The sequence below is a fragment of the Argopecten irradians genome, chromosome 11, assembly GCF_041381155.1.
Source record: "Argopecten irradians isolate NY chromosome 11, Ai_NY, whole genome shotgun sequence".
Lineage (NCBI taxonomy): Eukaryota > Metazoa > Mollusca > Bivalvia > Pectinida > Pectinidae > Argopecten > Argopecten irradians.
The window spans coordinates 40490019-40502042 of record NC_091144.1 but is presented as its reverse complement, the minus strand read 5'-3'; the positions used below and the strand labels follow the sequence as shown (position 1 = coordinate 40502042).

The window sequence follows — 12024 nt, the reverse complement described above, 5'->3', positions numbered from 1 at the left end:
GAAATCAAATGAATTTCCAAAATCAAAATATATAAACCATATTATAAAGACTTTAATATCAATTATTTCAAGAACATTCAACTGATCACAGAAAATACATATGTATTTGTTTGACATTTTTCTGAATTAAAGTTCCTACATGAAAATTACAAAGAAAACTAAAGTCTTCATTAAAACGAGTATATTATCCTTAATATACTCTTGTTTCTTATGTTGCACATACACTTATTTTGGTAAAACCATGCACATATGAGGGCAGCCTTATACGTTATATTGCCTTTACCTCAGATCTGTGTTTAACATTCATTTAAAAACATTATTTTAAAGTACACAAAAAGGGCAAATGATTAGTTTACTTTAAAACTCTTATGTCTATAAGCCTAAGATAGTAAGTCCAATTTGAATTATCATTAACAAAGATTATGTAAGATGGACAGAGGAGTCACCAGCAGGCAACAGTTTACCTAGATGGGTTGTGTATTATATAACACTCTGTGTGTTCTACCAATCAGAAGGCAGTCTTCCCATAACTACTGATTGGTCCAAAGGAATATTATTCAATGAATAGGGAATTTATGAATGGAAGTTTATGAATGAAATGGTTCAAGAGGTCACCACTAGATGTCATTGTAGGGCAAGTCCTACTTAGTCCTACACATTAATAGTAAACCGGAAAGCATTAATACAAACGCTAGTCGCGTTGTATTAAAAATTGCCTTCTCATACAATCTATTAAGATAGGATTTGGAAAAACGAAACAAAACTCTTTTGAAGGACATTTTGGTTTTATTAGCTGAACGTCCTGTTAACAGCTATGGTTATGTGACCATGTGACAGGTTTGTTGTTGGAGGAAAGCCGGAGTGCCCGGAGAAAACCAACAACCAGCGGTCAGTACATGAAACAAAATGTTTTTTTAAGGACAGTCCTGATCATAGAGCACTAAAATTTCAGAATACAAACAGTTGGCATATGTACAAAATTGCTTCGAAATTTAAACATTTTAGGAAATCTAAACTAAGATTAGTGTAAAACCCTACCTGTCTTCATCTCTCCCCTCTTGCCAGGCTAACCTCGCTTCCTCAGGTTCATTTTCTAGATCTTGTTCCTCAACCTGCTCGTCTGAAGCCATTGTGGCTCTAGCAGAGTCTCGACTGGAAAAATAAGTAAAGAAGTGATTATTCCTGAAAACATAAACAGCAGAAAATATATATACATGTACATCAGTTGTACCTGGCTAGTAGCTATAGCTACTGTACACCTATTGTCATACCTTTCTAGTAGCTACATCTACTGTACATTTAAAACTGATTTTCGATTATAAGGTTTGACTGGTTGGACCTAGTTGTTTGTTTATTAATTAAAGACGGACCTGGTGATTTTATATTGTTTTCAGACAAGCCTTGGCAAAGCCCTCACAGGCCTGTATTATAAACTGCAGGTCAGTCAGGATTTATACTTGAAACAAAGACTTTTACAAACAGTCGAACCGGTTGTTCCGAATAAACGAAAACGGACCAAGTCATATCAGTCTAGTAGCTATATCCACTGTATATCTACAGTCATACCTGGCTAGTAGCTATATCTACTGTACATCTACATCCATACCAGCCTAGTAGCTATAATTACTGTACACCTACAAAGGTAACATGTTAAAACACATCCATGTATTTGTGATGCTGTGACTATGGAATTTAATTAATTCCTGATTCATTATGTCAGTTTCCTTGGAAGAATTACGTAGTGAGCATGCAGGTATGACCTGATGTACCTGTGTATTGATTGTCCAGGCAGACAGCCAATACACACAGTTCCTCTGTATCACAGTCAGGGCTAAGGAAAGCCATCATTGATTGATAATGGCTATATAACCGAGTGACAGCGATGTGATGGTATGTGTATGGAGAATACCTGGTCTCTCTATGATGACTTAATAAAACCATCAGTGGAAATACCATCATAGTTCTCCTTCAGGTAAGCAAATATATGTAGACAGGTGAACAGGACATTCAGGTAGAAGGTCAATGTCTTTTAATTAGTAGTGGAAATCAGCTATAATCAGTTAGTGTCAACTGATCAATTTTCAATCATTAATTGGTTAACCTAAAACTACAAAATCCTTCAAACAGGGCTTGGGGTTATATTAGTTGAACGTCCTATTAACAGCCATGGTAGTGTGAATTAAGATGTACCAGGTTTTTGGTGGAGGAAAGCAAGAGTAGCAGGAGAAAAACCACCAACCACATGGTATTCAAACTCATAACCTAGATATAGAGGGCTTGCGGTAATATGTCAGGACATCTTTGCCACTAGGCCATGCACCGCGGCCCCTCATTTAAACATTTTGGCACAGGATTGAATAGGTCTATTTTCTATAAAGCAGAATTTATCCCCATTTGATTAATACAGCTTTACATTATTTTCTATAGTACCATTTTAACATAATAATATTTACCAATGAACAACCACATGTATGTATGTTTCTTTTTCAATTAATTGTGTTTAAATAGAATGATTGTTAAGACATTATAGGTAAGATTAAAATGACATAGACTGAGTGGACCTGTTTTCTCTTTTAAATTAGCAAATATTAATTTAATTAACTTGTAATTCTGCTTTTAAAATGATCATCATTGTTTTTGTTTACATTTTCTATTTTGGAAAATAGGATCATTGAAGCGTTATCTTCCAGTGTAACAGCATATTCACCGACCATCAATACACATTTTTTTTAATTATGCCCATTACATTTGTATGACATCGTATTGGTAACCATGACAACCCAATGACATTTAATGTTACCGTATGTATAAACTATGACCAATATATTTCTCATCAGTATCTCATCAGTCCAACCAACATCATTCAAAGCCATGAATGGCATAAGAAATTGCAGACACTGTGCTATTTACTTATATTAATGGTTGAAATTTTGAAAATTTGACAAATTGGAAGCTTGTATGTTTAAATTTTGACCAATCAGAAACTTTGATGGTAATGGTTACAGAACCATTTATGTCAAATAATGAACATCAATGTTATAATTTCGTTGACACTTATTTACCAACTCTGAACAAAATTAATCCAAGGACTTATGAGGTATGAGCTAATTTACAAAAGAGTGACATAGTCACTATGGCAACCAAAATATAAAGAAATTAAAAAAAAAATTAATTTCTGCACTGGTCATTCAAAATCAAAAATCAGTTTCAGACAAATTTGCAGACGAACTGTAGTCAAACTAAAACTATAATTAGCTTAAGCATCTCTTACTCAAATACCCTGCACATATAACATTTGGCATCATATTATTTACTACAACTTGACCATGGATAACAAAAATCATGAGTGTCGTTTATAATTATGTATCACTTCATAATTTATAAAAGATGCTACACCACTGACAAATGATAATTTTTCTCAATCAAAAACAGGAGCAGAAGAATTGATATATTTTTTTCAGTTACAACAGTAACTTACTTTACACCATTACCACCACTGAAACGTTTGAGCTCAGATTATTTTACTTTAAAATGAAAATATTGAAATTAATCAACTACATCCTAAAAATACTCCTATATGCCCTATATGGAATGAAGTACTGAGTATGCATGCACCAAAAGCAACACAAATTATTTTATATGCATTTTTGTGTTAATTGTTATTGTTGTAACGATGAGTATCGTTTATGCCCTGTCGGCAATGGAGCATCTTTAAAGCAGTGAGAAATGTCCTTTACTACACATGTCTCTATTACTATGAGTAACAGCTGTTTTTCTCCTAACATATCTACATGTATAACATGTTATTGTCTACATGTACTCCTCACTTGGTAGAATCGAGGCCACGATGGCCAAGTGGTTAAGATGTCCGAACATATTACCACAAGCCCTCCACCTATGGGTCATGAGTTTGAATTTCATGTGGGAAAGTTGCCAGTACTGCATGACCACTGGTCAGTGGTTTTTTCTTCGGATACTCCGGCTTTTAAAGAATAATCAAACTAACCAAACTTTGTAGAGCTCACTTACGGTAGCCCCGAAGCTTTCACTAGGTTCTTTTCTTCTTTTTTCCCCTTCACTTTTAACTCAATAAACATGTTGTAACATAAAATAAAATCTGGTTGACAGCTAAAATTCTAACTACCAATCCTATTAGTTTTGAAGTTTACACAAATGAAAAAAATCTTGTACTGGTATAATACTGTAGGTGTGCAGAGTGTAGGTTTTATTAGTTTAACATCCTAATTAACAGTTAGGGTCATGTGAGGATGTGCCAGGTTTGATGGTGGAGAAAAACCACCAACCAGCGGTCAGTGCCTGGCAACTGCCCCACATGGGACTCAAATTCACAACCCAGAGGTGGAGGACTTGTGGTAATATGTTAAGACATCTTAATCACTCGGCCACCGTGGTCCCCTATATAATGCAGAGTGAAGCTACAGAATATAATATTATGTACTACATGACTACATCAATACAGGGCTCGAATTTCAGGCTGTTTTACTTGCTTTTTGCAAGTAGATATACAAGAAAAGCAAGTAAAAAAAATACGCACATAATTATTTCAGAAAGTAGTTTTTTTCATGGACAACTGTAAAATTGACATATTGATTGTGAAATATTGTTCTAATTGAAAATATGAAGACACAGTTTTTACAATAATGTTGTTGACATACATAATGTACTCATACACCATATATCATCATGCAAAAATGAATGATTTTATATTTAACAAAACTGTGATTTGAATTCCGATATTTAATTGCAAGTTATCTTTTTTAGCAAGTACAATTATAGGCCACTTGCTATTTTTAGCAATTAAGTGACAAAAAATGTAAAATTTGAGCCCTGCAATACGGATGTGATTATATCTAAGGTCGATGGTGATTAATTCATAGATATTCTATTAGGAAAGGTCCCAATAGAAACTGACTCTATCAATTTTGCACTTGCAGAGTTGAAAATGTGATGCCCTCACACAAATTGCTTTCTACAAATTTTCTTCTTTTTTTCCCCAGAAAATACATGGATGAAACTTCGGGATGTATACACACCTTAAAATATTGAGACATCAGCTTCCAAGAAAAGTTATACACAAGCACTATCATTACAAGCAGGTAAATACCTAAGACACTTGTAAAGGCAGAAATATTCTTTAAAACGGGAAAGAAGGAAGATAGAAAAGGATTTGATGTATCAAGATGCACAAGGACCATGACTGACCATTGTTAATCTGACCATGACTGACCATCGTTCAGCAGATTAACCTGGAGATAGCGATGACTAATTTTAAAGGAAATAACAGATTCTTCCCTAACAAACCTCACTGATAAAGAGATATATCAGCAAATAAAAACAGGAAACAACTTCCTACCGACTCCACTGTTACCGGTCACATGACAAAAGTACGTAAAGACAACAGGAAGTTACTGATACACCAACACATCCACAAACGATGACATCAGTGACACTAGCGACAAGGACCCATCAGGACTTCAAGTGTTGGTCTACAAGTAATCGCTTGGATTACACGTTTATAAATAGTGATATGTGGTCAATATATAAACTGATCATCCACCCTTGAAGATGCATTTGACTCTACCAGTTCTAAGAGTGGAAGAATACATTATGTAATTTCAGGGGTGAATGGCTTAATGGAGAATTCCAATCTGGTATTATAATGACATTTTTTTATAAGTGAAAAAACCCGCTTGTAAGACACGACAATGGATACCTCTGCAGGTGATGTCAAATATATTGTTCATTCCGACAGTGGAATTGATGTCAACTCCGACACAAAAACTGATTTCCTGGAAATTGATGCCCCGTCCGACACCGAAGATGAAGAGTTTGCAAATGACATTTGGTCAGACGCGGTGACTGATGCCTTAACAGACACCTTGAAAGAGTCAGAATTTGAAATTAACACAACTGAAAACAATGTTAACTCAGGATATGAAATTGATACTAAAGAAAATGTCATGTGGTTCAGTTCAGAAAATGTTTTCCCAGAAAGGCATGATTATTTCATCAACGACCTTGACAACAATATTAATATCCAGTCTCCAGGTTTTGATGACCTAGAAACTGATGTCCAGTCTCAGGCTGGTGTTGATGACCTAGAAACTGATGTCCAGTCTCAGACTGGTGTTGATGACCTAGAAACTGATGTCCAGTCTCAGACTGGTGTTGATGACCTAGAAACTGATGTCCAGTCTCAGACTGGTGTTGATGACCTAGAAACTGATGTCCAGTCTCAGACTGGTGTTGATGACCTAGAAACTGATGTCCAGTCTCAGACTGGTGTTGATGACCTAGAAACTGATGTCCAGTCTCAGACTGGTGTTGATGACCTAGAAACTGATGTCCAGTCTCAGACTGGTGTTGATGACCTAGAAACTGATGTCCAGTCTCAGACTGGTGTTGATGACCTAGAAAATGATGTCCAGTCTCAGACTGGTGTTGACCTAGAAACTAATGTCCAAACTCAGACTGGTGTTGATGACCTAGAAACTGATGTCCAGTCTCAGACTGGTGTTGATGACCTAGAAACAGATGTCCAGTCTCAGACAGGTGTTGATGACCTAGAAACTGAAGTCCAGTCTCAGACTGGTGATGATGACCTAGAAAATGATGTCCAAACTCAGACTGGTGTTGATGACCTAGAAACTAATGTCCAGTCTCAGACTGGTGATGATGACCTAGAAAATGATGTCCAAACTCAGACTGGTGTTGATGACCTAGAAACTGATGTCCAGTCTCAGACTGGATGATGACCTAGAAACTGATGTCCAGTCTCAGACTGGTGTTGATGACCTAGAAACTGATGTCCAGTCTCAGACTGGTGTTGATGACCTAGAAACTGATGTCCAGTCTCAGACTGGTGTTGCCTAGAAATGTCATGACCTAGAAAGATGTCCACTCAGACTGGTCCTAGAAATGTCCAGTCTCAGACTGGTGTTGATGACCTAGAAAATGATGTCCAAACTCAGACTGGTGTTGATGACCTAGAAACTGATGTCCAGTCTCAGACTGGTGTTGATGACCTAGAAACTGATGTCCAGTCTCAGACTGGTGTTGATGACCTAGAAACTGATGTCCAGTCTCAGACTGGTGTTGACCTAGAAACTGATGTCCAGTCTCAGACTGGTGTTGATGACCTAGAAACTGATGTCAGTCTCAGACTGGTGTTGATGACCTAGAAACTGATGTCCAGTCTCAGACTGGTGTTGATGACCTAGAAACTGATGTCAGTCTCAGACTGGTGTTGATGACCTAGAAACTGATGTCAGTCTCAGACTGGTGTTGATGACCTAGAAACTGATGTCAGTCTCAGACTGGTGTTGATGACCTAGAAACTGATGTCCAGTCTCAGACTGGTGTTGATGACCTAGAAACTGATGTCAAGTTGCAGACTGGTGTTGATGACCTAGAAACTGAAGTTCAGTCTCAGACTGGTGTTGATGACCTAGAAACTGATGTCAAGTCTCAGACTGGTGTTGATGACCTAGAAACTGATGTCCAGTCTCAGACTGGTGTTGATGACCTAGAAACTGATGTCCAGTCTCAGACTGGTGTTGATGACCTAGAAACTGATGTCCAGTCTCAGACTGGTGTTGATGACCTAGAAACAGATGTCCAGTCTCAGACTGGTGTTGATGACCTAGAAACAGATGTCCAGTCTCAGACTGGTGTTGATGACCTAGAAACTGATGTCCAGTCTCAGACTGGTGTTGATGACCTAGAAACTGATGTCCAGTCTCAGACTGGTGTTGATGACCTAGAAACTGATGTCCAGTCTCAGACAGGTGTTGATGACCTAGAAACAGATGTCCAGTCTCAGACTGGTGTTGATGACCTAGAAAAGATGTCCAGTCTCAGACTGGTGTTGATGACCTAGAAACTGATGTCCAGTCTCAGACTGGTGTTGATGACCTAGAAACGATGTCCAGTCTCAGACTGGTGTTGATGACCTAGAAACGATGTCCAGTCTCAGACTGGTGTTGATGACCTAGAAACTGATGTCCAGTCTCAGACTGGTGTTGATGACCTAGAAACTGATGTCCAGTCTCAGACTGGTGTTGATGACCTAGAAACTGATGTCCAGTCTCAGACTGGTGTTGATGACCTAGAAACTGATGTCCAGTCTCAGACTGGTGTTGATGACCTAGAAACTGATGTCCAGTCTCAGACTGGTGTTGATGACCTAGAAACTGATGTCCAGTCTCAGACTGGTGTTGATGACCTAGAAACTGATGTCCAGTCTCAGACTGGTGTTGACCTAGAAACTGATGTCCAGTCTCAGACTGGTGATGATGACCTAGAAACTGATGTCCAGTCTCAGACTGGTGTTGATGACCTAGAAACTGATGTCCAGTCTCAGACTGGTGTTGATGACCTAGAAACTGATGTCCAGTCTCAGACTGGTGTTGACCTAGAAACTGATGTCCAGTCTCAGACTGGTGTTGATGACCTAGAAACTGATGTCCAGTCTCAGACTGGTGTTGATGACCTAGAAACTGATGTCCAGTCTCAGACTGGTGTTGATGACCTAGAAACTGATGTCCAGTCTCAGACTGGTGTTGATGACCTAGAAACTGATGTCCAGTCTCAGACTGGTGTTGATGACCTAGAAACTGATGTCCAGTCTCAGACTGGTGTTGATGACCTAGAAACTGATGTCCAGTCTCAGACTGGTGTTGATGACCTAGAAACTGATGTCCAGTCTCAGACTGGTGTTGATGACCTAGAAACTGATGTCCAGTCTCAGACTGGTGTTGATGACCTAGAAACTGATGTCCAGTCTCAGACTGGTGTTGATGACCTAGAAACTGATGTCCAGTCTCAGACTGGTGTTGATGACCTAGAAACTGACTGATGTCCAGTCTCAGACGGTTTTGATGACCTAGAAACTGATGTCCAGTCTCAGACTGGTGTGATGACTGAATGATGTCCAGTCTCAGAAACTGATGTCCAGTCTCAGACTGTTGTTGTTCACCTAGAAACAGATGTCCAGTCTCAGACTGGTGTTGATGACCTAGAAACTGATGTCCAGTCTCAGACTGTTGTTGTGTCACCTAGAAACTGATGTCCAGTCTCAGATTGGTGTAGACGACCTTGCAACTGATGTCCAGTCTCAGACTGGTGTTGATGACCTAGAAACTGATGTCCATTCTCAGACTGGTGTAGACGACCTAGAAACTGATGTCCAGTCTCAGACTGGTGTTGACCTAGAAACTGATGTCCAGTCTCAGACTGGTGTTGATGACCTAGAAACTGATGTCCAAGCTCAGACTGGTGTAGACGACCTTGCAACTGATGTCCAGTCTCAGACTGGTGTTGATGACCTAGAAACTGATGTCCATTCTCAGATTGGTGTTGATGACCTTGAAACTGATGTCCAGTCTCAGACTGGTGTTGATGACCTAGAAACCGATGTCCAAGCTCAGACTGGTGTAGATGACCTAGAGACTGATGTTCAATCTAAGAATGGCATCAATGTCCAAACAGCCTATGTTCAGTCTTACACCTATACAAATGTGATGGCTGATAACCAAACAGATGAATGGGAAAAGGAGTCTAATATCAATGAATTTGCTGACCTTTTGGGTCCAGTTATGACCTTTGACCTGGTGGGTCCAGTTGGAGAGCAGTTGCTTTGTCCAAAGTGTCTCAGTGTGTCTTCGACGGGAGAGATCGTGGTCACTGACACGGAGAGCTGCTTTGTAATCATCTATAGCAGTACTGGGGAGTATCTTAGCCACTTTAGTACAATTCCAAAGAGAGTTTTTTACATACTTCTAGACATAGCTCAATACAGACCACAAGACGTTGCCTGGTTATCTTCCAAACGCGTAGTATACACCAAACCAGCAGGCTGCCAGGTCGTCATTTCAGATTGGAAGGGCAAATCCACCGTCACAATAGAAGGAAGGCCTTTATATGAACCGTACGGAGTCTCCGTTGACAAATCTGATAATATTTACGTCACCGATAGGAGAAAGGGGAGAATACTCTGTTATAACTCTAACGGAAAACTTATTAAGAGTTTAGGTGTGTTTGGATCACGAGAAGTGTTGAAGTATCCTCATTATATCCAGGTCACGAACACGGAAAACATTTGTGTGAATGAACTGTGTGACAACAAGATCCGAGTGCGAGTTTACTCCAAGTCTGGAACGTCCAGTTGTGTGGTAGCTAATGCGGATGACCAAGAGTTAGGAAGCTTGGCAGTAGATTCTGACGGATTCGTTATACAGGTAGCAAGTGACGGTCTTGTGGTGTGTCCTCCGCCAACTGGACACAACAAAATGACCACTGACCTATTGGTCAGTTCAACTCTGACCTCTGACCTTATGGGTATAACCCTGACAGACACTGGTCAGTTGGTCTGTATTGACAGAAAGAATAAACAGGTCAACATCTTTGTTTGGAAAAACCACAAAGAAAAGTTAACTCCTTTTAGAAGGTATTGATTACAGAGTGGTGCTTTTCTTAAATGTTCAATATTATTACCGTATTTGCCGTATAAGCACCCAGGGCACTTACAAATTATTACAGAGCGGGGTGCTTATAAGGAAACCAAATTGTAACTTGTTCTCAAAACACCTCTAACAAAAGTCTGTCATGTTTCAACCCTTTCAATACCCATGACACATTAATCTTATGGCGCTAATTACGGCAAATATGGTAGATACTCTACACCATGTAAATGTACCAAAAAGCAATTAGTATGGCATTTTTATATTTATCCATTAACCTTAATGTGAAGTATTAAATTGTTATGATACACTTGTATATCATATGAATTTAGTTTTACAGTGGCCTCAAGATGACTTATCTTGAATCTAAATCTTTATCAAATACAGGCTTAAAAGTAAGCAACAAATTGTTTCTTTAACTTATTTCTTTTGCATACTATTTTCTTACTTACTTTGTGTAACTACATTTTTAACGGTCCATTTTGTCCCAAATAAGTTTCAGAGATCCTTCAATTTTCTCAATCTTTTAATCAAGTTACCTTGGCCGTTATTGGGTCATATACGGTATTTAAGTATACACAGTATTTGTGTGTTTGATGAACAATGTGTGTGCAAAATGTATGCAAGTGAAAATGTTTTAAATATTTATTGTGTCAAATTTAGTGATAGATTATAAAAGTCGATATAATATTAAAAGTAATTTGAACTGAAATTAACTGAGTTACACTCATAATTATGACAACCATATCAGCAGTAGAGTCAAACCTGTCTATAACGACCACAGAAGGAGAAATAGAAAAATAGTCACTATACACAGGTTGTCTTTATAGGCAGGTTGAGATGTTTGTGCCAACCGACCATTATGCAACTGACAACTGTAAAATATGTTTTATACACATGTGCAGTCTTGTAAATGCAATTCAAAAGCTTAATCTTCTCATAATATTAAGGGAGCTAACTCCAGAAAATTAAGAAGAAATGTTAGTGAAAAGTACACAACTCCCAAAGTCAACCTAGACAAGAGGTCATGATTAAACTTTGACAGGGCCAGAATGAACCATTACACAATGGACACACAATTCGAAAAAAGAACTGAAAATACATTTTTGAGAAAATAATGTTATAATATATACATATTATAAGAGACTTACCGAGATGCTCCATTTCTTGCTGACCCTGTTTCCAGTGACAAGGCAGACAGGGTGCTGTGGTCACTTCGTGCTGATGACTGTATGTCCCAGGCCCCAGCCTGTTGAGCCATCAGCTGGACAGCGTGTTCCCGAGAGAAATGGGTACCCTGGGCCCTCTTACGATACTCCTGGGCTTTCCTCCTCAGCTCGATCACCTCAGCGAACCAGTTAGACAGCGCAGGTGCTGCAGCATTGGCCGATTCATCCTCTGGCTGAAAAGGACATTACCGACATATTACACTATGTATTTATTGTATACATATGGCGGCCAGGCATGTCGACTGATGCAAGGGGGTATGATCTGTGGGACTTACATATGTTTAACAAAGTCAAAGCAGGCTAGAAAAAATTGT

The 12024-nt window shown here is 38.7% G+C and overlaps 2 protein-coding genes across 2 annotated transcripts in view; one reads left to right on the top strand and one right to left on the bottom strand.

Annotated features, from left to right (window-relative positions):
* Positions 1-12024, bottom strand: part of LOC138335567 (nuclear protein MDM1-like) — a 36049-nt gene that overhangs the window by 8567 nt on the left and 15458 nt on the right. Inside the window, exons 11-12 of the mRNA XM_069284725.1 lie at positions 11633-11883; positions 1039-1152 (exon numbers count right to left, since the gene is read on the bottom strand). Coding sequence (XP_069140826.1) covers positions 1039-1152; positions 11633-11883 — 365 coding nt within the window. The remainder of the gene's footprint in view (positions 1-1038; positions 1153-11632; positions 11884-12024) is intronic.
* Positions 1711-11193, top strand: LOC138335636 (uncharacterized). The gene is made up of 6 exons (XM_069284800.1): positions 1711-1972; positions 5019-6770; positions 6927-7172; positions 7337-7887; positions 7978-8854; positions 9042-11193. The coding sequence occupies exons 2-6, from the start codon at positions 5727-5729 to the stop codon at positions 10473-10475; spliced, it is 4152 nt and encodes a 1383-aa protein (XP_069140901.1). The 5' UTR covers positions 1711-1972; positions 5019-5726; the 3' UTR covers positions 10476-11193.

Bases quoted from the DNA above. Each gene is read 5' to 3' on its own strand.
- LOC138335636 (XM_069284800.1), top strand. From the start codon at position 5,727: ATGGATACCTCTGCAGGTGATGTCAAATATATTGTTCATTCCGACAGT. The intron at 7,888-7,977 runs GTTGATGACCTA...TTGATGACCTAG, and splicing joins ATGTCCAGTCTCAGACTGGT to AAACGATGTCCAGTCTCAGA. The intron at 8,855-9,041 runs GTTGATGACCTA...TTGATGACCTAG, and splicing joins ATGTCCAGTCTCAGACTGGT to AAACTGATGTCCAGTCTCAG.